Raw genomic sequence first — 26,138 nt, 5'->3', positions numbered from 1 at the left:
TTCGTTACTGCATAGCCAAGCCATGATTGTTTTCAGTTTTTCTCCTGTTCTCCAGACCGGCTTCTCCCCTCCCTCCCTATGACGCCACTCCCCCCCCCCCCAACCTCGTTTTTAAGTGTTTTATATCGTCTAGACCAAAGTTACAGCAGGGATTAATTTTGGTCTGCTGAGTTTTGTAATCCTTCTAGGGATCTGCCTTGTCAAAACAGGCGATGAAACGGCAAGCTCCTCTGTTTACTGTCTTAAGAGTGAGAGTGCCTATAAAAATTGCATCTACCTTGGAGGCTCTGGGCTCGCTTCTTCAAACGTAAATTGGTCTTGGACGGAATGTGGTTATCCACCCGAGTGCTGAGTGAGGGTTCCAGTATAAAGCAGATTTAGCTTAGAGTGCCTGGAAAAGGAAGATAGTTTATCATATTAGGAGAGGAATAATTATGGCTGTAATATCTAGCCTGGCTCTGGCTGGGAGAGCAAAACATCCCAAGGGAAGCCTAATTCCGATTTAAGCTGCTATTAAACATATCTTCGCGTTTTCTTTATGCCTCAGTTTCAAAAGTGAGAAGAAGCAGAGACTTGAGCCAAGATGCAAGTCAGAGTTTTAGATTCAGAAGCCTTGGTGCTTCGAATGCATGGATACAGTATACAGTCGTACCTTGGTTCTCGAACACCTTGTGACTCAAATGTTTTGTCTCCCGGACACCGCAAATCTGGAAGTAGGTGTTCCGGTTTTCTTTTCTTTCTTTCTTTCTTTTTTTTTTTTGTATATAATTTTTATTAAAATTTTCCATTATATCAATTCCAATATCAAACAATTTTCACAAATTTCAATTTTTAGACTTCCATCAGCTTCTCTGTCAATCATCCATGTTTACCCATTTTTACCCATTTTCTAAATTTAATATTGCATTTTAATATTACTTTTACAATCCTCTTTCTGTTTAACAATACTCCTCTGCCTTTCACAAAGCCTCTTTAAATCCCACTAGCGTTGTTTGTTCATCACATATACTTTTCAGATATTCTGTAAATTTTCCCCAGTCCTCGATGAACTTGTGGTCCCGTTGATATCTGATCTTCCCAGTTAGTTTGTCCAATTCAGCATAGTCTATAAGTTTCATTCTCCATTCTTCAAGAGTTGGTATTTCTTCCTGTTTCCATTTTGGGGCCATTAATATTCTTGCTGCTGTTACTGCGTATTGAAAGAGTTTATTGTCCTTTCTATTTATTTCACTTCCTATTATTCCTAACAGAAAGGCTTCTGGTTTCTTTACAAATGTATATTTCAACATCTTCTTCAATTCATTATATATCATTTCCCAGAAACCTCTCACTTTCTTACACTCCCACCACATATGAAAAAAAGTTCCTTCTTGGTGCTTCGAATGCATGGATACAGTATACAGTCGTATCTTGGTTCTCGAACACCTTGTGACTCAAATGTTTTGTCTCCCGGACATCGCAAATCCGGAAGTAGGTCTTCCGGTTTTCAAACTATTTTGGGATGCAGCTTCCATGGCTTCCAATTGAGTGCAGGAAGCTCCTGCAGCCAATTGGAAGCTGTGCCTTCGTTTTCGAACATTTTCGGAAGTCAAACGGTCTTATGCAACGGATTCTGTTCGAGAACCAAGGTACAACTGTATAAGCATCCTGGTAGCAGTCTTGGTAGCATCCTGGTAGGGACGTGGGTAGTGCTGTGGGTTAAACCACAGAGCCTAGGACTTGCCGATCAGAAGGTCGATGGTTCGAATCCCCGCGATGGGGTGAGCGCCCGTTGCTCAGTCCCTGCTCCTGCCAACCTAGCAGTTCGAAAGCACGTCAAGCGCAAGTAGATAAATAGGTACCGCTCCAGCGGGAAGGTAAACAGCATTTCCGTGCGCTGCTCTGGTTCGCCAGAAGCGGCTTAGTCATGCTGGCCACATGACCCGGAAGCTGTACACCGGCTCCCTTGGCCAATAAAGCGAGATGAGCGCCACATCTCCAGAGTCGGCCATGACTGGACCTAATGGTCAGGGGTCCCTTTACCTTTACCTAGCAGTCTTGCTGCTTCCAGGCTTCCACTTCCAGTTCTGAGATGCATGCAGGAGTGCCCCTGGCTTCTGTCTGCAGGATTCTTGTCTTCCTGGAGGGAGAATGTAAAGATGTGTAATTTCTCCCTCTCTCTATTTATCTACTTGCACTTTGACATGCTTTCAAACTGCTAGGTTGGCAGGAGCAGGGACCGAGCAACGGGAGCTCACCCCGTCGTGGGGATTCGAACCACCGACCTTCTGATCGGCAAGTCCTAGGCTCTGTGGTTTAACCCACAGCGCCACCCACATTCCAAATCTTGGCATATCTGCTGCTAAAAGAATCAAATGGTCCCCCCTACTGAACGCAGCCCTGACTCACCTTCTTCAAACAGCTGAGCTAAAGGACATCCATATTGCGATTATATCAGCTAACTCTGCTGCTGAGGCCATGAAACTATTCAAGACACTCACAGAAAGGCTGAAACTACACTTAACAACTGTGATCCAAAATACTGCCACAAAAAGGTTAACGGAATTTGCCACCTGGTTTGACTCTGAGTGCAAACAGGCAAAGGGACACCAGCAGAGAGCTTACTGTAAATATAGGACCTCCAGGTCACCTCTCTTATTTACTGCATATGTTTCTCTTCGTTTACGTTATGTGCAGATCAGGCCAGTGTTTAGCATAAACCAAGCCAGGCCATCTTAAAAATGTTTCTTACTGCTTCAGGGTGCCTGAGGCCTGCCTTTACCAACTGTGATATAATATATGCTGGTCCTTAATGTTCCACAAAAGAGTGCAGCTGTCACCACCCTTTTCACTCTGCTTGCTTTTCTAGAGGTTGTCGCTACGCAAAGCTGAAGATAGCAAAGGCAAGCAGAAGAAAGATGGCGATAACGTAAGAGAGAGGATCATCAGGCGAGCCGCCCTTGAATTCGAGGATGGCATGTACGGTATCCTTTGGCTGTGTGGAATGCAGTCACTTTTTAAAAAATTATTTTCAAGGCGCATTTGAATTCAATAAATTTGTGTACAGAATAAAGAACTCGGATCCGTTTAACCTTGACCGAACCGTTTAAGCTAACCTGGGTATTGGAATCCCACTGCTTGCCAGCAACTTCATCAGTCCAGAAATAACTGTTCATCTACAGAGTGAAAATGGAGTCCTTGGCTTGGTAAGAATGGGACACAGGCAATGGGAATCAATAGACAACACAACCATTTGACTGGAAAGTTAATGCAAGTGTTTGTTTTGTGTTTTAACTAGGGACCTTACCCATCTGAAAGCGAAGTTGACCCTGACCTCATCAATGCAGGTTAAACCGGATTTTTGTCTTCCTTTCACATATTTATACTGCCCTTCCTTCAAGAAGTTAATGGGGAGGTGGGAGTGGAAAGCAGAGAAACAGAGCCAGGCGAAATTCAAGTTTGATACAGGCATTCAAGAGCAATAGTCTCCTTTCTCAACCTTGGGTTCCCCAGATGTTGTTGGACCACCACTCCCGTCATTCCTGACCGCTGCCCCTATTGACTATGGATGATGGGACTTGTAGTCCAACAATATCTGGGAACTCGAAGTTGAGAAAGGCTGGCCTGGGATATTGCTCCAGCAAAGGTCTGGAGCCAACTGAGGGTTTAAGCAAGTCTGCAGGTAGGTTAGAGTTCCTTGCTCAAGCCTTTCTGGGAAAGCTATCAGTCTCTCAAAGGGGCTGCACTCAGTTCTTCAGGTATGAACTAGCATGGCAGAACAACGGGTGGTGGTGATCTCCTTTAGAAGCAGAGCCATCAGAGGAGGAGGCCAGATGTTCTCAGATAGGAGAACTGGGGGCAGTGGTGTTTTCTGGAATTCCCCTACACCAAGGTCTCTGATTGAGTGGAGTCTCTGACGGCAATCCCCATGCCCATCTTTCTTGGATTCTCTAAATCCTGGGTCATGTCATGTACAGTGTTCTCCTTTATCTTCTCAACAACCCCCAGAGGTAGGTAGAATGAGTGCCCCATGGTCATTCAGCAAGCTTGATTTCCTGATACAATTCAAATATAGTTGTAACTTGGAAGTCAAATGGAATCTTTTCTGGAAGTCCGTTCGACTCCCAAAATGTTTGGAAACCAAAGCGCAGCTTCTGATTGGCTGCAGGAAGTTCCTGCAGCCAAACGGAAGCCGTGCTGGTCGTTCGGCTTCCGAAAATCATTTGAAAACCGGAACACTCGCTTCCGGGTTTCAATCGTTTGGGAGCTGATTTGTTTGGGAGCCAAGGCATTTGAGATCCAAGGTACGACTGTGCAGCATTTGAATGTCTCTGGCATGCTGGCTCTTAAGTAAGCTTTAATTACTCTGCAACCTTTATATAAATATATTTAAAAGGTTGCAGAGAAATTAAAGCTTACTTAAGAGCCAGCATGCCAGAGGCATTCATATATACATTTTTAAAAATCTGTGTCTAAAGGAATGTCACAAAATTTTATCAGAGTCACTGGCAAGGATCTTTGTTCGCAAGCATTCTCCCTTGGAAGAGTCTACTTGAAGTTTGGAGGGACTCTTGTCATTTGTGTTTTATTGCTTTTGTCTTTCTGTTTTCCTCACCCCCCCCCCGAAAAAAGAGTACAGTCATACCTCATGTTACGTTTGCGTCGGGTTGTGCGTTTTCAGGTTGCGTCCTGCGGCGACCCGGAAGTACCGGAAAGGGTTGCTTCGGGGTTTTGCTGCTCGTGCATGCGCAGGCGTGCAAAATGAGTCATGCGCATGTGCAGAAGCGGCGAATCGCAGCACGCGCAGACACGGGTTGCATTGTGCTCATGTTGCGAATGGGCCTCCGGAACAGATCCCGTTCGCAACCAGAGGTACCACTGTAGAAGCTTTGTGAAGCCCTGTTGTGTGACACAGACAGCATTGATTCCCAGCACCACCCTGGGATTTTGCCTGTTGGCCATAGCAAACTTAACACCAAGTTTCTTCTACAGGCAAAGAGACGGTCACCGTGCTTCCAGGGGCTTCCTACTTCTCTAGCGATGAATCTTTTGCAATGATTCGAGGGTATGTAATGAAAAAACCTAATTTTCTAAATGTCAAGAGCACAGGCCCAGCTGGTGCCTGAACTTATTAGTAACCCACACCAAAGTGACTATCCGTCAGTCTTCTGCGAAACAGCAAAATAATTAGTAGCTGGGTGTTGGAACTCAATAGATTTAGCAGCTGGGTATCGAACTCAAAATAGTCAACTCGGCTGGTGCTGTCAGTTGTCAGGCCAACACTTTTTTTGTACTAATCTTTTGTGTTGTATGAACAGAGTATTAAGGGTGATTTTGTGGTACAGGCTGTGCAGTGATGTTTTGTTTTTACCGTTACCACCTTGGTGTGTTGTTTAGCAAATGACGAATGGTACCAAGTTTGACATGTAGATAATTATCCCAGGCCACTGAGTTCAGTGGGACATAATCCCAGGTAATGACACTACCCTTATATCTGCCTTAGAATTCAATGGATCTTACTCCTCGGTAAGTGGGTATAAGATGGCAGCCTCAACGTGCATGAGATTTTAGTCTCGCAGCTATCCAGCGGCGCTTGATTTTTAAGCTATTTTTCTGCCCTTGCTTTTATAGAGAGGCACTGTTGGGATGCGGGTGGTGCTGTGGGTTAAACCACAGAGCCTAGGACTTGCTGATCAGAAGGTCGGCGGTTCGAATCCCTGCGACGGGGTGAGCTCCCGTTGCTCGGTTCCTGCTCCTGCCAACCTAGCAGTTCGAAAGCACGTCCCAGTACAAGTAGATAAATAGGTACCGCTCCGGCGGGAAGGTAACCGGCATTTCCGTGCGCTGCTCTGGTTCGCCAGAAGCGGCTTAGTCATGCCGGACACATGACCCGGAAGCTGTACGCCGGCTCCCTTGGCCAGTAAAGCAAGATGAGTGCCGCAACCCCAGAGTCGGCCACGACTGGACCTAATGGTCAGGGGTCCCTTTACCTTTTTACTGTTCAGGAATGGTTAGAGGGCTTGTAGATGGAACGAACAAAAACTGTGCCAGAATTTCTGATGCCAAAAGCATGCTCGTTTCTTTCTTTGTTCCTTTTATCAGGGGACATGTTAATCTGACAATGCTTGGAGCGATGCAGGTGTCTAAATATGGTGATCTAGCCAACTGGATGATTCCTGTAAGTAGATGGAGAAGCGTCCTTATTATATATTTGCATCATGCATTTTATTCGAAGTGATTAGAAGCGTCTTTTCATTTCACTTAAATGATGTGTTCTCAACAATAGTAAAAATGACTCCTTTTGGATGCATGCAATGATCCCAATGCTTTGTTTTTGTTCTGTAATTGAAGAACAACTTCTTCCTTTTTTTACATATAAAAAAATCCAGCATCAGTTCATAAGTTCTCGGAAGAGCAGGGTGGGTGCTCACGACTCCTTCTAACAAAACATGTTATTGTGTAATCAAAGTAGAGAACGGGCTAGTAACCTTCACCTACCAATTGAGCATTGGAAGCTGTCTTATAACTGGCCCATTTAGCTCAGTATTGTCTAAAATGACTGGTAGTTCTTCCTGATTTCAGATGGCCTTACCTGGAGGAGCTGGGGATCAAACTTGAGACCCTTTGCATGCAAGGCAGATGCGTCACCATTGAGCCACAGCCCTTCCCTAAACATCTTTGGTTCTCCACTTTGTAATCTAGTCATTCCTAGGCATGTTGGCTTTTTCAACAAGGAATCCAGCTGTCCATAGAGAAATTGGCAAAAGCCTAAAATGTAGGTGACAGAATGAATTAAATCGATTTCCAGAAGTAAACACACATGTAATGTAGTCACCATCATCGTCATCACCATAATATGGGCTGTTTAAAAAACTGGTTTTTTTTCTTATTGCAAGGATTTCCTTTTCTTAGTGTGTATGACTGTAGTTCAGAGTCTATTCACCTCCCACTGAGAACTTGCATCTTGAGATATTTCACTCTCAGCAGTTCAGCCTTTTCATGCAGCCTCGCCTGACACCAATTTAGGGATCCTGGAAAAAATAATCTGGTTCACTCTTGAGGCTTGACCAACGAAAGATGAATCTAACATAATATTTAGGCCCTCTTTGCTTTGCTTGGAATCTGAAAGATCAATGGCTTCTTAAAAGTTAACCTGTCCTTTGAATGTACTCAGATATTTGTTGGGAGTCAAGCTCCTATCAGCCACAGCAAGCATGGCCAGTGGTCAGAGATGATTAGATTTGGAGTCCAGCACGATCTGAATGGCCACAATTTCCTCCTGCTATAAACCTGCTGTTAGTGTTTTGAGATCCTCACTATAGTCTAGTTTCTTAAAAGAAAGTCTGCCTTGGGCTGGAGTCCTATACACAATTGCACAACGTCTGGGAGTATGTCCCATTGAACTTAATGATGCTTACTTCTGGCTAAGCATGTAGGTATGAATGAAATTATTCTTTTCATACTCTACTAAGTTCCATGTGAACAGTGGGGCTATTATTTTTGAAAGAATGGGGGGGGGGGGACCCCAGCCTACCCCTATACCCTCACCCCCCAGATTTGAAAGACCAAACCATTTTGCAACACAGCAGCACCAGGGGCTTCCATTTGAAAGAGAATAGTCAAAACTCTGCTTCCCTATAATTGAGCCCATTCGTGCATCTGAAAGAGCTCTCTTTTCAGACGGGATACACCTTCATTTGAAATAGAAGGAAAATAATACGTTCTGACATAAAACATGCAGAAGTCATCATTTTTACGATTTGCAGGAGGTGTTGCCAACCCTGTAGTATGTCCATTTTGAAAAGACTTGACGTTCACTAGCAATTTTTCCTTAATAGTATTTGAAGCACTAATTACTGTGGATTATTATTTTTTTCGTTTTAGCCGGTTCTATCTTGTAAAAAAACAAACACAAAGCACAATTTTAAACTGGTTCTTTTGTGATGAGTTATCTGGAACGGCTGCATCAAGAAGTACATTTTGCGATGAATTATGTTGCTCTTCTGGGTGGAACACCCCCCTCCCCCCCGACAGAAACGTTGAATTTGAGGCTGTAGTTTCTTTGACTAATGATGCTTTTATATTGGTAAAATAGCCTTGAGCCATTGAAGATCACACTTTAAGAGCAATGGGGTAGGAGTTGGAGGAGAGATTAAAAGTGATGGATGAGGTCTCCTAGGGATTTATTAATATTAATACCATAAATACTGGTGGTGCTGCTCTGATGCAACAGCAAATAAACCACTGAACCAGTGACAGATGCCCTGAGGCTAACTGTTGATGAATCCTGAAGAATAAATTTGGGGAAAGTTCTGCAGTCGGCATGCAAACGCTTCGAAACTTTCTGCCAACTTTTACCAGCTCTCCTTGTATTCAGAAAGGGGTTCTTGAGAAATGCCTGCTCCTGGCAGCTGCTTCTCCTGGGCAAAACCATATTACTGAAGATGCCTTATGACGAGGCTACCTACCATGGTGGCAGGCACCCCAAGGAACCAGGCAGAGCCCTTTCTAGCCTCCTTGAATGCTTCTTTGTAGTGCTTATTGGCAAAGGGCCTTAAAGTTGCTTTCCTGCTTATCTCCACAGCAACCCCATGGGGCAGTAAATATTGCAGGGTGGGGGGAAAGTCACCTCATCGTGACCCTTCCGCTTCAGAAATGGTAGACTAACTTAAAATGACAAAGCTAGACAGCATCTTAAAAAGCAGAGGCATCACCTTGCCAACAAAGGTCCGTATAGTTAAAGCTATGGTTTTTCCAGTAGTGATGTATGGAAGTGAGAGCTGGACCATAAAGAAGGCTGATCGCCGAAGAATTGATGCTTTTGAATTATGGTGCTGGAGGAGACTCTTGAGAGTCCCATGGACTGCAAGAAGATCAAACCTCTCCATTCTTAAGGAAATCAGCCCTGAGTGCTCATTGGAAGGACAGATCCTGAAGCAGAGGCTCCAGTACTTTGGCCTCCTCATGAGAAGAGAAGACTCCCTGGAAAAGACCCTGGTGTTGGGAAAGATGGAGGGCACAAGGAGAAGGGGACGACAGAGGACGAGATGGTTGGACAGTGTTCTCGAAGCTACCAGCATGAGTTTGACCAAACTGCGGGAGGCAGTGGAAGAAAGGAGTGCCTGGTGTGCTCTGGTCCATGGGGTCACGAAGAGTCGGACACAACTAAATGACTAAACAACAACAAAACTTACATCCCATGTAACTAGAAATAGGGTTACATTATACATGGTATTTTTCAGGCGTTGAGAGCCTCCCATTTGTGTGGGGTGGGTACAATGATGGAAGTCGTATTCCAATACCACCTAGAATCATAGAATAGAATCATAGAATCATAGAGTTGGAAGAGACCACAAGGGCCATCGAGTCCAACCCCCTGCCAAGCAGGAAACACCATCAGAGCACTCCTGACATATGGTTGTCAAGCCTCTGCTTAAAGGCCTCCAAAGAAGGAGACTCCACCACACTCCTTGGCAGCAAATTCCACTGTCGAACAGCTCTTACTGTCAGGAAGTTCTTCCTAATGTTTAGGTGGAATCTTCTTTCTTGTAGTTTGGATCCATTGCTCCGTGTCCGCTTCTCTGGAGCAGCAGAAAACAACCCTTCTCCCTTCTCTATGTGACATCCTTTTATATATTTGAACATGGCTATCATATCACCCCTTAACCTCTTCTTCTCCAGGCTAAACATGCCCAGCTCCATTAGCCGTTCCTCATAAGGCATCGTTTCCAGGCCTTTGACCATTTTGGTTGCCCTCCTCTGGACACGTTCCAGTTTGTCAGTGTCCTTCTTGAACTGTGGTGCCCAGAACTGGACACAGTACTCCAGGTGAGGTCTGACCAGAGCAGAATACAGTGGCACTATTACTTCCCTTGATCTAGATGCTATACTCCTATTGATGCAGCAATAGGACCTGAAAGACACCACATTGGCTACCGTAAACGGAGAGGAAGAGGGTATCAGGAACTCTTTTAAAGATTACTTATCTTAAGAGTTATCAGAGTCAGAAGAAAGAATGCATGGTGCTGCTTACCAGAAGACACAGATGTGGTCTAAAATGTCGCTCCTTTACAGGGTGTGTATTTGCATTTGGTTTTCCATAGATGCCACAAGACAAGCGAAGTCAGATACATTAATGAATGCATCAATTTATTACAGTGGTACCTCAGGTTAAGAACTTAATTCGTTCGGGAGGTCCGTTCTTAACCCGAAGTACCACTTTAGCTAATGGGGCCTCCCGCCGCCGCCTCATGATTTCTGTTCTCATCCTGAAGCAAAGTTCTTAACCCGAGGTACTATTTCTGGGTTAGCGGAGTCTGTAACCTGAAGCGTCTGTAACCTGAAGCATGTGTAACCCGAGGTACCACTGTATCTTTAGAGGTCAGTGTAAGCCAAGACCCTAAATAGGGGGTAGGAGAGCTGAAAAGAATTTCACATTTGCCAACCAATGTGCCCCTTTGGTTTCAGATAGTGCATAGGAAGAAGAGTCTAAAAAGCCCAGGACACAAATTTCCACAGCCCTCTAGCAGCTATGGTGGCTCATTTACCGGAAGTGATGTATTTAGATTTAACTCTGGAAGTGTATACCCAATTCTGACCAAACCAGGCCTCCTATGTCTATTTTGCTCTAGGAGGCTTAGTTTGGTCAGAATCTAGTATACACTTCCAGATCTAACGCTAAATACATTGCTTTTGGTAAATGGGCCAGCAGAGGGCCGCGAAAATTTGTGTCCCAGGCTTGTTAGACTTGTCTCCCCATGTACTATCTGAAGCCCAAGGGGCGCATGGTTTGCCAGACGTGAAATATATTGGCATTATTTTCAGCTCTCCTACTGGACTATGAAGCTTTAAGGAGGAATTAATTTCCCAAATTGGCATGAAAGAAAGAGCAATTCCGCAGTGGAACCAATTACCTCAAAGGGATGCGCCCTCTCGCTCTCTCTGTGTGTGTTTTGGAGGGGGGGGGAGGCATTACTGTTTTGTTTGCTATTATGTTATGCATTTGTGTAGTTCTATGCTGCAAACTGCCCTGTGATCCTTGGATGAAGAGCGGCGTATACATTTAATAACTAGAAAATAAATAAATGTTCTACACTCCGTAATGGGGAGGTCTTCAAGCAGAGCCTGGCTCTGTTGGGGATGTCCTAGGTCTCACGCTCCACCAACTGAGCTATCACGGAAGGATAAGCTGCATGCATCCAAAGGTGACCCCCCCTATGGATCATTTGAGGTTTTCCCACTAATCCAGCAGATAATTTCTTCTAAAGGAAGCCTTTTTAAGACCGGACTGTGGCTTGCCTCTTTGCCCATGGGAACGTGGGTGGCAGAAAGGTCCAAGCGAGCCTGCCATTTTCATAGGCACAATTTCGAGTCAGTTCTGGGGTCTGTGGTGTATGTCAAGAGTGGCAAATGGCATGAACCTTATATGTTTGTCTCTGTAAATAACTGTTGGTTCAAAAGCAGGATTGCTCAGACAGCACAGCGACAAAGGGAGGGAAGTGTCACATTGTGGATATAGGATACCGTATTTTTCGCTCCGTAAGACACACTTTTTCCCTCCTAAAAAGTAAGGGGAAATGTGTGTGCGTCTTATGGAGCGAATGCAGGCGGGAGGCTCTGCTCAGCGCTCCCTTTAAAGATTTTTTTTTCCTTGCATTCCCCCTCTAAAAACTAGGTGCGTCTTATGGTCAGGTGCGTCTTATGGAGCGAAAAATATGGTATATGCCCATCTTTTGGAAGCTTTGAGCATGCAGGTGTTCAGATTGGCGTTTGTATATCTTTCTGCATTGCACTTGAAGGATTTTTGAACCAGCTTTATGCTTTTATTCCTTGTACTGCTGGGGGGGGGGGGCGGCTGGGGGGATGTCAGCATAGTAATTTCCTTGCATTTCTTGCTAAAGTTCATTGGGCTCTTCTTTCCTCCTCTGCATTCCTCCAGATCTAATCTATCTGTCGGAGATAGCAATATGATGACAATAGTTCTGTAATTGTACCATTCTGAGGCTGGTAGTCACTTGGGGGAAAAATGACACAGCAAATATATATCAGGGCAATTCATCTTTGGTTCTTTCCAGTCATGTACTTTTTTTATTGAGGAAATGGGAAAACAAAGTACTCAAGCACAAGGGGATAGCTTTTGTTTTTGTTTTTTTTAAATAACTCCAGCTGCGGTAGCAGGAAGTGGATATTAATATTGTTTACATTTTACACAAAGTACTTTACATACAATACAAAAAAAATTTATATTTGAAACATACTGACTTGGGGAAGAAGGAAATTTTGTTCAAGGCGTCCTTATGGTTTGTTTTTCATGACTTTGAACGATTTCTAAAACTGCAAAAATAACATATTGCCGAACCCTTGTTTGTGTGCTGCTATTTTTAAATCTTTGCAATTTCTTCCACAGAAGGAGAGTATGAGTAGAAACTAGCTTTAACACCTTACCCCAGTGGTTTTCAACCAGTGTGGCGTGGCACCCTGGGGTGCCTTGAATGATGGTCAGGGGTGCCGCGGGCAACACTGGCCTCTGTCCCTCTTTCCTTCCTTCTCTCCTTCCTCTGATGCTCTCTTGCGTCTCTGCCTCCCAAAGGCTTGCACAGCTGTTTATTGCAGCAGCTCTGGCTACAAGCTCCTCAGGCGAATGGTGCCTCTGGGGCTGGCCAGGGGGGGCTTCCCAGGTCCCTGTGGGGCAGTGGGGCAGCTCAGAGACCAGGGGCTGCAGCTGCGGCTGCCCAGAGGACTTCCAAGGAGAGGGGAAAGGAGGCTGAAGGAACTCTCCACAAGGGAGGGTGTTTGAAGAAGGGTAAGAGGCTGGTAAGAGGGATGACAGAGGATGAGATGGTTGGACAGTGTTCTCGAAGCTACCAGCATGAGTCTGACCAAACTGCGGGAGGCAGTGGAAGACAGGAGTGCCTGGTGTGCTCTGGTCCATGGGGTCACGAAGAGTCGGACACAACTAAACGACTAAACAACAGCAACAAACAAGAGGCTGCCAGCTCTGCAGGCAAGGGGTGACATAACTGGGCTCCCAAGTGCTGCAGAAAGAATGTAGTTGGTCAAGGGAGCCGTGGACTCAAAAAGGTTGAAAACCTCTGGCTTATACAGTGCAGAGCCAGCTCTGGTTAGCTGCTGCCTCAGTTTTAAACAGGTTTATTTGGGTGTGGACCTGTTGGTTGGGGAAGGGTCTTGGCTCAATGGTAGCGCATCTACTTGCATGAACAAGGTTCAATCCCTGGTATGTCCAGGTAGGGCTGGGAGAGATCCCTGCCGCAAACCTTGGAGAGCTGCTGCCAGGCAGGTTAGACAGTACTGAGCTTGATGGACCAATGCTGATCCTGTCTCTGCAGAACTTTCACACATTTTGGCCAATCCAAAGGATCAGCTGTTTAGATACGTCAAGGCAGTCACACGAGGCTTTCGGCAGCAGCGCTTGCTTGGCGGTCTTCTGCTTCACATAAAACAAATGGGAATTACCCTTCAAGTGAATGTGTGGGATTGTCACCTGCATGTTGGGAAAGCACCCAGTTCTTCCTCCTGAAGGAACCTGGGAAATAAAGTGGATTAAATTAAAGTCGAGTTTGCCATTTTGAAATGACTGCATTTCCCAAACAACAATGCACGCTAAGTGGTTGCTATCAGGTTTGGAACTAAATTGAGCTTTCAGTGGCCTAGCAATATAATCCAAAACGTTTTGTCACACAACCCATGTGTGCTGAAGAATTATAGATATTTAGAGACAAGATGCAGTTCCTTGTTTTGCCCATCAACCTTCTTTCCCCATAAATAATATGGGAACGCTCTCAAAATGTAATGCTTGTGATATGTAGACTTGGAGAGGTTATGAAGAATCATTCAAAGAGAAACTAAAGGGACCATTGGCTTAATTTTGCATTTTGTCTGATGCTTGTTTTCCAGATTCTGTAGATTAAATGCATCAAAGCAAAGAGTGTTGGTATATTGAGCTGTGCTGTTGACACCTGTTCTTCTTTTTCTTTTTTGTGTGAAATCTTGTGTTTTTAGGGTAAGATGGTGAAAGGCATGGGAGGTGCCATGGACTTGGTGTCCAGCTCAAGAACTAAAGTGGTCGTCACTATGGAGCACTCTGCAAAGGTAATCTTTTTATAAATATTCTCTTCTTGTGGATTTCTCCTTAGACTGAAAACATACCCTGGGTTCTGTCCAATTCTGTGTGCACAGAGTTCCAGTCACACAATGGGTCTTCTTCTTCTCCTCTTGTGTTTTCCTCCAACTTTCTGGAGCAGGTTTTCAGGGTGCACGGGTTGTGGGGAGGAGGAGAAAGTTTTGCTGCAAGAGTGGAAGAGCAGATTTAAAAGCACGTGGCTACTAGCCATGATGGCTGTGCTCTGCCTCTGCAGTCAAAAGGGACACGGGTGGTGCTGTGGTCTAAACCACTGAGCCTCTTGGGCTTGCTGATTGGAAGATCGGCGGTTCGAATCCCCATGACGGGTTGAACTCCTGTTGCTCTGTCCCAACTCTGGCCAACCAAACAGTTAGAAAGCACACCAGTGCAAGTAGATAGATAGGTACCGCTGTGGCGGGAAGGTAAATGGCATTTCCGTGCACTCTGGCACTCGTCACGGTCCTCTGTGTGCCAGTAGCGGTTTATTCATGCTGGCCACATGACCTGGAAAACTGTCTGTGGACAAACGCCGGCTGCCTTGGCCTGAAAGTAAGATGAGTGCCGCAACCCCATAGCCTTTGACTGGACTTAACCATCCAGGGGTCCTTTACCTTTACCTTTTACAGTCAAGAGGCAGCAATTGCTTCTGAATACCAATTGCTGGAAGCCACAGGAGGGGAGAGTGGCCTTGTGCTCTGGTCCTGCTTGCAGGCTCCCCATAGGCATCTGGCTGGCCATTATGAGAACAGGATGCTGGTCTAGATGGGCCACTGGCCTGATCCAACAGGCTCTTCTCGTGTTCTTCTGGCTCCCCGCAAAGAATCATGGGAACTGTAGTTTGTTAAGGGTGCTAGAAACCATAGCTCTTTAAGTGGGAAACTACAGGTCCCAGGATTCTCTTGGAGAGATCACGTGCTTTAAACATTTGTTGAACAAACTAAGACCACACTGAGAGCCAGTGTGGTGTAGTGGTTAAGAGTGGTGGACTCGTAATCTGGTGAACCAGGTTCGCTTCCCCGCTCCTCCACATGCAGCTGCTGGGTGACTTTGGGCCAGTCACACTTCTCTGAAGTCTCTCAGTCTCACTCACCTCACAGAGTGTTTGTTGAGGGGGAGGAAGGGAAAGGAGATTGTTAGCCGCTTTGAGACTCCTTAGGGTAGTGATAAAGCGGGATATCAAATCCAAACACCAGTGTGTGGTGTGGATCTGCCAGATTTCTGCCGTCCTAGTGAACAGCGGCATTAAATGTGGTCCATTGTTTCTGCATGAGGTTGTCCATTACCTGCTTTCTCGCAGATTCCTGTCTCTGTGTTTAACACTTTGCCAGGTGTGGGGGCCCTATGACCCTCCAGATGTTGCTGAACTATAACTGACACCACCCATGGCCATTGACCATGCTTGCTGGGATTAATGGGAGTTGTAGTTCAGCCACATCTGGACAGGTAAAGTTCCCCACACCTTTGCTGTGCTGTTTCTATCCTGGAATAGATGTCCTCTTTCTTCATCTCACTAATTCCCTTGTATCTTAAAACAACAACAACACCACACAAGCTTGCCTTCCTGACCACATTTCTGAAACCTTCTAAAGTCATAATAATAATAATAATAATAATAATAATAATAATAATAATATAATTATTTATACCCCGCCCATCTGGCTAGGTTTCCCAATTTTGCTGCTTTTTCACTTGCCACCATAAGCAATCCATATGCTTCTTTCCAGTCTCTGACCTCCTTAGCTACTGTTTGCAGCAGCCATTCCTCCCTTCCCCATCAGTGAGTTCCCTTGCAATGGTGTTTACATGGTGGTGTAATGTCAATCCATGGGGGAAAAATGTCAGAAATAAAATGGGCACTGGTAGGCTATACGCTCTCTCGTCTACCCCACCCCCAAACCAATCCCTGGAAAATTACTAAATATTGTCCTGAAGGTGGGTGAGGAGAGAAGGGAGCCATGTTGGGATGGGCTTGAGTTAAAACCACCCCACCCCCCAAAATAGATAGACGTGATTTAGAGTATAGTATGCTTCACAGTTGAGGGGTGTGTTGGTGTTTGTGCAAATGGACCAATGGGAATACGCTGCAGAATGGGACTGTGTAATACACATTTTTAGAAATAATAATGCTTTGACCCTTGACCTTCAACCTTTGGGCTAAGCATGAGTCTTCCCTTATTAATTGCTTGTGGGGAGATTTGATAGGACGATGTTACAAAGGCTAGGCGTTGGCCAATATCTTTGTTCTTCTATTCCCATTCTAGCAGGTTTTTTTCTGTAGATGTGGCTTCAGAAAGGTTTTAACCAGTGACAGTAAGATCATATTTAACTGCAGTTAAGCAAGATCATATTTAACTGCAGCATTCTGCAATGCTTGGGGTCACAGCGGCTGCCTGGAAAGCAGTCTTCTTTCCTCAAGCCTGAGCATTTCAATCTCCCCGGGATGCTTAGAAGGAGATATTGCATGACCTTAAAGGTATACCTGATGGGTTGATGAACACTTTTCTATAAAAATAGCACAGATGAATTGTTCCTTTCCCGGGAACAGAACTTGGAAGGTCCTTGAATTAAGCATTGTCATTTCCCCTTAAATACCTGTCAGTTTCACTCAGGGGGGGCTAGCTGCCTTGAATGCAGAAACAGATGTTAACTGGTAGGAATTGGAGTGAAGCAATTGTTCCCTGACATAAAGTGGGGAGGGGGGAGAATAAATTAAAAACCCATTTTGGTAGGCAGAGTCGACACCACTGTAAAATCCATAAAATCATCACAGTTTAAAGGGACAATGCTAGACTACCCAAAAGAGCAGTTTTATTTTATTTTTTTGCAATTGGGGCAACCTGCAAGGAGTTGGAGAGAGGGCTTGATTTTGCAAAAAAACATTATAGGCAACAGTTTTTTTGTTTTTTTATGTGCCAATCATAAGAGAACAACAAGGCAAGAGTAGGAAAGATTTTAAGATAATCCCAGATGCCCCTGTCCTTTACAGCGTTGCCTGTCCCTTCATATAAAGGAGGACATACCATTGCAACAGTATATTGGGATAATTTTTAAGATTGTTGTCACAAAATATGAGCAGAGAATAGTTATGTCGTTCTAGGCAATGCTACAAAGAAACTTCAATATTCCTGGGGCACAATTTCCGGGCACAATTCAAAGTGTTGGTGCTGACCTTTAAAGCCCTAAATGGCCTCGGTCCAGTATATCTGAAGGAGCGTCTCCACCCCCATCATTCTACCCGGACACTGAGGTCCAGCACCGAGGGCCTTCTGGCGGTTTCCTCACTGCGAGAAGCCAAGTTACAGGGAACCAGGCAGAGGGCTTTCTCGGTAGTGGTGCCCTCCCTGTGGCACGCCCTCCCACCAGATGTCAACGAGAACAACAACTACCAGACTTTTAGAAGACACCTGAAGGCAGCCCTGTTTAGGGAAGCTTTTAATGTTTGATGTTTACAGTATTTTAATATATTTTTTTTGGAAGCCCAGCCAGGGCGGGGTATAAATAAATTATTATTATTATTATTATTATTATTATTATTATTATTACTATTACTATTACTATTATTACTGGGGGAAATGCAATTTATACTCCTAAAGTGAAGCGGCATTAACAGAGTTATTTTAGAAATATACTGATAGTATTAGAACCTGCTTCTGTGTGGTAAATCCCAGAATGCATCAAGAATTTCTGGCCAGGCAGCCAACATGATTCCTTTTAACACCAATGTTGCGGTCTGCTCGCTCCCCTGAGAAGGGACATCACAAGCATGGAAAGGAACTACCGTATTTTTCGCCCTATAGGACGCACTTTTTCCCCTCCAAAAATGAAGGGGAAATCTGGGTGCGTCCTATGGGGCGAATGCAGGCTTTCGCTGAAGCTTGGAGAGCGAGAGGGGTTGGTGCGCACCGACCCCTCACGCTCTCCAGGCTTCAGGAAGACACCCGCAGCCTAGGCAGCCCTGCGGGAGATCCGGCAGGGCTGTCTGGGCTGCGGATAGCAGCCTGCTTCCCGGAGCGCCGGGAGTGCTGAAAGCAGAGCGCCCGGCGCTTCGGGAACACATCCGCAGCCTAGGCAGCCCTGCGGGGAGTTCCCGCAGGGCTGTCTAGGCTGCGGATAGCAGCCTGCTTCCCGGAGCGCCGGGCGCGCTGAAAGCAGAGCGCCCGGCGCTTCGGGAACACACCCGCAGCCTAGGCAGCCCTGCGGGAGCTCCCCACGCTGCGGATAGCAGCCTGCCACCCGGCACGAGGGGCACCCTGAAGCAGAGTGCCCCTCTCACTGGGCAGACATCCGCAGCGTGGGGAGCCCTGCAGGAGTTCCCCGCAGGGCTCCCCACGCTGCAGATAGCAGCCTGCTGCCCGGCGGGCGGGGCGCGCTGAAGCAGAGCGCCCCGTGCGCCGGGCAGACATCAGCCAGCCCCACAAGCTCGGGGGACAGCAGGGAGGCACAGCGCCGCCATCCTGCTGTTCCTCGACCTGGTTCGGTTTCCCCGACCTGGTTTTGGGGGGGAAATAAAGGAAAAAAACTTCTTCCTTTATTTCCCCCCCAAATACTCGGTGCGTCCTATGGGACGAAAAATACGGTATGTGGTCTAGCTGTGATTTTTGCATTGCTGTGGGTTGGACTAGATGACCCTCTGGGTCTCTTCCAACTCTGTAATTCTTTGATTCAGTGATCTGCCGAACCCATGTGGTTCCTATGTCTGTGTTTCATGGTGTCCTGGAAGTGAGCAGGAACAGGGAGTGCAGAAGTCATTATCGTATGGCTATTTTTATCTATAAAATTTGCATCCCGCCCTTCATCCCTAGATCTCAGGGCAGTTCACAGCATAAAAATACAAGACTAAAACACAAAATGCATACGGAAAATAAGAACAAAAGCAAAACAAACCAATAACTCCCACCTGCCACCCCCTTCCACAAACACATTTGAAAGGATATAGGATGTTAGTTTGCCAAAGGTCTGGTTGAAGAGGAACATTTTCACCTGGCACTTAAAAGATGTATAATGAAGGCTCCAGGTGAACTTTTAGGCACATGATTCACTTGAGTGTATGCCAGTCCTGTTGTGTATGCCTTGTTGAGTAAGTCATCATTACCCATGTCACTAAGGACCCCGGAATATTTCAGCAATGAATTCGTGAGTCTTCCACAACAGGTACAAACACAGTGGAAGCTTCTGAACTGGAGGTAGCATATATTTGTCTCAGTCTGAAATTACTGACTGCAAGTCCTTTTGAATTTCAAGCAACTGGTTTTCTCCGACAAGCTGATCATTCATTTGTATGTGTGTGTGTGTGTTCACTGTAGGGCAATGCCCACAAGATTTTGGAGAATTGCACTTTGCCAATTACGGGAAAACAGTGTGTGAACCGCATCATAACAGAAAAGGTAGGTTATCTTACGTTCGTTGCATTTCTGATCCATCTTTTTTGCTGAGCGGCTTGGGAGGGGCATTTTTATCTTCTCGATAATCTTGTAATGAGGGTTTGAGTTGCCCATGACTAACTCTTGAATTTTAATATCCCGGCTCCCTTGATGAGAAGGGATGTTGCAAACCTGTCCCAGGAAGAAGATGCAGATGTCTCTCACACACTATCAGCTCTTGTAACCGTGCAGCAGTCAAGCCATATTTTCCAAATACTGCAGTTTGCATAGCAATCTTAAGTCCTTACTTCATTTTATTTAAGGCATTTATAACCCCATCCAGCCAAAAGTGCTCCTGAAAATCAGTGCTAAAGTGGAGGGAATTGGTATTTATCAACTCGAAGCACTGGCTTCATTCAGCTAGTAAGGCTCCCTTCCTTTCCTTTTCTTAGACCGAAACAATTTGCATTTCTTTCCGAACCTGCAGGCTGTGTTTGATGTCGACAAGAAAAAGGGACTGACACTGATTGAAATCTGGGAAGGGCTGTCTGTGGATGACATCAAGAAAAGCACTGGTGCTGAGTTCACAGTAAGTCATTGTCTGGCTAACATTGCAGTTGTGTTTCTTGGCTCCGAGGGAGCTTGGTAAGGAAGCAAAGATCAGCCCAAATGAAAGTTTATTTACATGGCTTGTCCATGCTGCAGGTGCAAAAGACTGCTGAAGGCGTTTGTTCTGGAGAGGTTTCTGGTGCTTTTGGAGAGGGAAGTATGAAAAAAGGTTCAAACACACACACCAGGTTCCATTTGTTTGGTAGGATTTTGTTTCTTAGATAACAACAACAACAACAACAACAACAACAACAACAACAACAACAATATTTTTTATTCATACCCCGCCCTCCCCAGCCAAGGCTGGGCTCAGGGCGGCTAACAAGCAGTAATAAAAACAAGTTGAATGAATACAACTTAAAAACAAGATTAAAATATAACAGTTAAAATATTGAAACATTAAAATATTAAAATGCAGCCTCATCACAGGAGGAGAAAGGAAAAAGAAAAAAGAAAGAGGGGGAGGGAATCAAATTGGCTCCAAGCCAAAGGCCAGGAGGAACAACTCTGTCTTACAGGCCCTGCGGAAAGAAATCAGATCCTGCGGGGCCCTGGTCTCATGAGGCAGAGCGTTCCTCCAGGCCGGAGCCAGTGTTGAAAAGGCCCTGGCTCTGGTTGAAGCTAATCTAACTTCCTTAGGGCCCGGGACTACTGGGGTGTTGCTATTTATGAACCTTGAGGCTCTCCGTGGGGCATAACGGGAGAGGCGGTCCCATAGGTCCCGTAGATCTGAACAGAGAATTGAAAGTGGGTGGAGCAGTGAGTGTAATTTTTACCTTTCTTAGTTTTTTCACACACATATCCCAACTGATTCATGCATGAGTGGATGGAATTTGAGGACACGTTCCATCCAGCCAAAAACACCCAGGATGCAAAATCAGTTCCAGTGAGGACTGTGGCCTGGGGAAAGTTCAGAGTGGGTACCACATTTAGCTCCTGAGCTACATTTACTTTCCTACTCCTGCTGTACATTGAATGGAGGAGACGCCATCTTCTGTTTTGCTTCAGGCCTGCTCTGTGTGTATCTGTATTCACGCATAGATTGAAAGTGGAATGAAGTGAATATCTTGCTTTAAGCTGGGAGCGTTCGGTTCCCAACCAGCAATTTGCTCACTTCAGGGACTGCTTCAAAGAGAGAAGCCTCAGGGAAGTCCTGGAAACTTAGCTTACTGCTAGAACCCTGTGAAACTTAATTTATATGTCTTGTTTGAAGCAGGGCCTGTACATTTTGCACCAAAATGGCTCCCCTCAAAGAAGAGAAACCACGCAGCAGCATTGTGGCTTCTTTGGAAGGCTGTGACTGAACTTTCTGATTTTCACAGCTTTATTAGAAAGAGCATTCTCTAGGCAGCATGCACAGCAGCCTCATAACAAGGGAGGAGTGATTTACAGCCTCCTGTCTTTTTTATGAAGCTGATATTATAAGCAGTCCGCTCGGGATTTTGTTGGGCCCCAAAGACAAAACTTTGACTTTCCCTGTGCCCTTAAATCAGATCTGCTACAGCTTGGCTTCAAGACAGATTGTCCCACCAGGATGATTTTCATTTGTACGTGTCAAATTTATCATCTGAATTACAACGCCACCATGGGGGAAAAAATCAACCAGAATGGAAAGCTGTACCTGGATAAATCGGATATATTTTGTTTGTTTTTAAAGCAAGCAAGTCCACAGACAGCAAGATTCAACTGCTTTATCTTCCTGTGAAAGCTTGGTTCTCTGTCAGGGGACACAAGAAACCATTAAGGCTGCAGGCCTATACTCACTTCGTGGGAGCAGTCCCCATTAACCTCAGTGGGGCTTACTCCCGAGTAGGTGTATAGGACTGCACTGCAAGGCCAAATACACTGGCCTCCAGAACATAGATGGAGAAGTTTGGTGTGTACAGTAGAATCCTTAGTTCCTCCAGCTGTTCTCTTTCTCATGTAATCATCACATTCTTCTTTGCAATTGCTAGCATCGATCATCTGTCATTAGCGCACCTGTGGCTCATAGATCAGCCATAGTAGGAGACAGAAAAGATGATTATTTCAGAGAGTTGGAAATGGCATTTGACATGGCCACATTGATGGGGCAAAATGGCAAATGGAAACTGAATCTGTAAAAAAAAGAAAAGTCTTTCTCACCCCTGGTACAAATCAAAACGGGCAGGATGGAACCTAGGAAGATTCCTTATACCGAGTCAGAAAAGTGGTCCAACTAGCACATGGGTGGCACTGTGGTCTAGACCACTGAGCCTCTTGGACTTGCCGATCAGAAGGTCGGTGGTTCAAATCTTCGCGACGGAGTGAGTTCCTATTTCTCTGTCCCAGCTCCTGCCAACCTAGCAGTTTGAAAGCACGCCAGTGCAAGTAGATAAATAGGTACCGCTGCAGCGGGAAGATAAACGGCGTTTCCATGCGCTCTGGCTTTCCTCACGGTGTTCCTTTGTGCCAGAAGTGGTTTAGTCATGCTGGCCACGTGACTCGGAAAGCTGTCTGTGGACAAATACTGGCTCCCTCGGCCTGAAAGCGAGATGAGTGCTGCACCTCATAGTCACCTTTGACTGGACTTAACCATCCAAGGGTCCTTTACCTTTTTTTACACTGGCTGGCAACAGCTTTCCTGGATTTCAGGTGCAGAGGTCTCCCTCAGCTTGGAGACACTGGGGCTTGAACCTGTGATCTTCTATGTGTATGTTTTCTGTTGACATAGGATGTCATGTTGTCCAATTCTGAGCTCACTGTGAGACCACAAAGTGCGCATGGATTTCTCCTGTAAATCATTACATGAGTATTCTGGTAGACATAAGTGATGTATGGTATTAATCAGGAGACAGGGAACCATCTCAGTCCAGATCTTGATAGCCTTCAGCTTCCATCAGCTTCACCCAGCATGGTCTCTCCTTGGTTTCTGCATAGTCATTGCTGAAGGACTTGGGAAGTTGTCCAGCAACATCTGGAAATAACATATTCACCATTCCTTCCCTTAATACTCTGAGATCTCATTGGGAACAGGGATCATGGCGCTGTCAAATTCAGCATCTATATAAATGGATAATTGCCAAGAAAATCCAGCATGGTCACATTTTTATTTCGAAAGAAGAAACTTCCAAAAAGGAGGGGAATGATTAAAAAGGAAGCTGAAAAGCAAAATGGAGAGGGTCATGTCTCTCCAAAATACATTCTAGATGCTCAGCTAGAAGGTATACTGGATATGGTACCAAGGCTGCATTATTTGTCTCTTGATTTTTCTTTTCTTTCATCACTAGGTTTCGCCAAAGCTCTCGCCAATGAAGCAGATTTCGACTTGAAAAGTAGACTGGGCTTAACATCCACGCTTCCAGCGAAGGGGAATCAAATGTCTGTTTTGCAATTATGCATTTTAAAGAGGTCTTTGTAAAGTAGTTTCTTTGGTAGTTAGCGTTCAGGCTGACTATGTAACTAGAACTATGTAAATGTTTATTCGCAAGCAACAGTGCAGTTTCCAAAAATAAATCCTAGCTGGTACCTGGATATTTATAATTACCACACTGCAGGTTTGACTGCAAATAAACGCTGGCAAGAGACAATAGCCTGTTTTGGATGATCCTATCTTGGTTTATGAAGCGGAGAAACACATGAGCCTTTTCTTGGAGCGTGCGCAAGCCACAAATCACCCAGAAAGTCTTTAGTTAGCCAAAGTTTCCTTTGTGTGGGTGTGAGCAAGCCAGGATCTTCAGCCACAACATGGCTTGAGACCTTGAGTTGTTCCAAAGCTGGTAGCCATAGTTTCCTGGTTTGGATGAAACAGGTGACTGTGGTTCAATAGAAGCTCCATTCTTTGCTGCGCAAATGGGCTGCAGGTGTGGGCAACAGGCTCATGCGTATCTCTGCTTAAGCTGAGATAGGATCAAACACATCCAATCCCTTGTAGATGTGAACGTTAATACTGTAACTCTGTATGGAGGCAGAGGTCACTTCCACGCACAGAACATGCTAATTTGCAAGTGCCTGTACGGTAGGCTGCAACTCCGCACACACAAAGAAAGAGGTACAGGACAAGTTGTTGGTTTTCAAACATGTAAATAATCAGATGTTTGGATATTCAGGAGTTCTACTTACAGAAGTTTGCATAGCTAAAAACCTGGGCAGGGGGAGCTGTTTATATTCTGTAATTGAAAGTCCGTGTTTTGTTAAACCACCATGTTTCTGGTCTTCAGGGCTGCAAAGACAGGCTTGAAAGTCTGTGGGCTCTTCCTGCTGAAACCTCAGAAACCAAGGAGAGACATTTGCTTTTGAGATTTCCAGCAGTAAGGGAATTGGGCTTTGTGCTCTGTGTTAACTAACTCCTTCCCCTTCTTCATAAATAGCACTTAGGACACTTTTGTGTTGAATTTTCAGAGTAGCAGTAAATGAAATGCTAGCAGAATGAGGTATGCAAAATAAACAGAGGGATGCAAATTTAATTTGCATAAATTATGCAGGCCACAGAATGCAGCTGTAGTTTATACAAAATTTGGGTTACCTCGGCATAGGATTTTCATTATTTAAGTTCTATAGACAGCCCTAGGTTGCATAGGAAACATACAGTGAGTTGATAAGCTTTCAGATAATGGAAGTTTGTTGAAATGGAAGCCATTGTCCTGCTCTCATGGTTAATTTTTTTAAAAAACTGACTTCTTAATAAATGCATACAGAGTTGCATGTTTACAGTTAGGGTCTGGATTCTGCCTTCCCCTTGATATCAACAAATCATTCGCACAAATATCTAGCGACACAGTGGGAGCAAGGTAGGGCCTTTTTACGGCAGTTGCTGTGCCATTTATCTGTTTGTATAGTAACTATGCCACCCGAAAGTGGACCTTTCCCTCCATACTTTAAAATGGTAGCAGGTCACATTTCTCTCTTTTTGCCCTTAGCAGTTCCAAAGATGGTGGAAATGTACGAATTGGATTGTAAAGATTTTATCTAATACTTGATTAATAAAGATTCCTAAAAGAAAAAGAAATTACTGGATGAAAGCTACATATTAGAACTGGGGCAACTGAGAACCAATGTCGTATAGCAGGCATAGGCAAACTGGGCCATCCAGATGTTTGGGACTACAACTCCCATGATCCCTAGCTAACAGGACCAGTGGCCAGGGATGATGGGAGTTGGAGTCCCAAAACGTCTGGAGGGCCGAGTTTGCCTATGCCTGTGGTTTTCAACGTGGAAGACTTAGTTTCAAGTCCCTGTTTAGCGATTAAGCTCTGGGTGGCCTTGGACAAGACATTCTCAGCTTAACCTACCTCAAGGGTGGCTGTGGGCTAAGGTGCCATTCCTGGAGAAACATTGATGGGGCTCTGATGTGCTGGTGTTTGGCTCCTTCTCTGAAGACGTTGGTTGTGTTATCTCTCTCTCTCTCTCTCTCTCTCTCTCTCTCTCTCTCACACACACACACACACACACACACACATGTTTACTCAGTAAGGCTCAATCACCACCCCATCTCATCTTGCTCAAACTTTGGCAGTGGTGGGGAATCACAAAAGTGCCATGGGTGGTGTCCTTTATTAATGGTCCCCTCCTTTTTTCTCATAAAGGTTACATCAAGCACAATGGTGTCCTAACTCCCTAAGTTTCCTGCGTGAGTTCAGACTTCCATGCCTTGATCCATGTCGACCTCCTTCCTTCCCAAATATCCTGTGCTTTTTTTTTTTCTTTAAAAAAAATATGTTTGGGGGTACTCTCATTTTGATTCAAGAAAATCACCAGGAAAGGAAATGAAGCTGCCATTGGAGGTGGTAACAACGAAAATGACAAATCACTGTGCTAGATTCCGACTCCTACTTCACACATTAAACACTTGCTTCCGTCTGAGACTTGGGAAACACAGCGACAGGAAGTGAGGCCGCCATCGGGGGTAGCAAAGGAACAGATGATTCACCCTGCTAGAGAAGAAACGGAAATTTTAAATTTTTTTTAGTTTCTTCTCCCGTTAGATTAACAAAATGTTTAGGGGTATGCATACCCCCAGAAAAAATCTGTAATCCGGCAATCTCTAATCACCATTGCCAGAAGCCACCACTTCTTCCAGAATCAACATCCTA

General features: G+C 45.1%; 1 protein-coding gene across 1 annotated transcript in view; it reads left to right on the top strand.

Moving 5' to 3' along the window:
* The window catches only part of OXCT1 (3-oxoacid CoA-transferase 1), a 56,082-nt gene extending 31,324 nt beyond the window's left edge, over positions 1-24,758 (top strand). Inside the window, exons 9-17 of the mRNA XM_080972824.1 lie at positions 2,849-2,963; positions 3,091-3,185; positions 3,278-3,326; positions 4,972-5,044; positions 6,082-6,157; positions 13,999-14,088; positions 19,423-19,503; positions 19,967-20,068; positions 23,337-24,758. Of these exons, the coding sequence (XP_080828950.1) occupies positions 2,849-2,963; positions 3,091-3,185; positions 3,278-3,326; positions 4,972-5,044; positions 6,082-6,157; positions 13,999-14,088; positions 19,423-19,503; positions 19,967-20,068; positions 23,337-23,378 (723 nt within the window). The 3' untranslated portion in view covers positions 23,379-24,758. The remainder of the gene's footprint in view (positions 1-2,848; positions 2,964-3,090; positions 3,186-3,277; positions 3,327-4,971; positions 5,045-6,081; positions 6,158-13,998; positions 14,089-19,422; positions 19,504-19,966; positions 20,069-23,336) is intronic.
* Positions 24,759-26,138: the final 1,380 nt, after the last annotated feature.

Source organism: Podarcis pityusensis (genome assembly GCF_964106645.2).
Source record: "Podarcis pityusensis genome assembly, chromosome: 11".
Taxonomy (NCBI): Eukaryota; Metazoa; Chordata; class Lepidosauria; order Squamata; family Lacertidae; genus Podarcis; species Podarcis pityusensis.
This window is presented reverse-complemented; position numbering and strand designations above follow the sequence as displayed.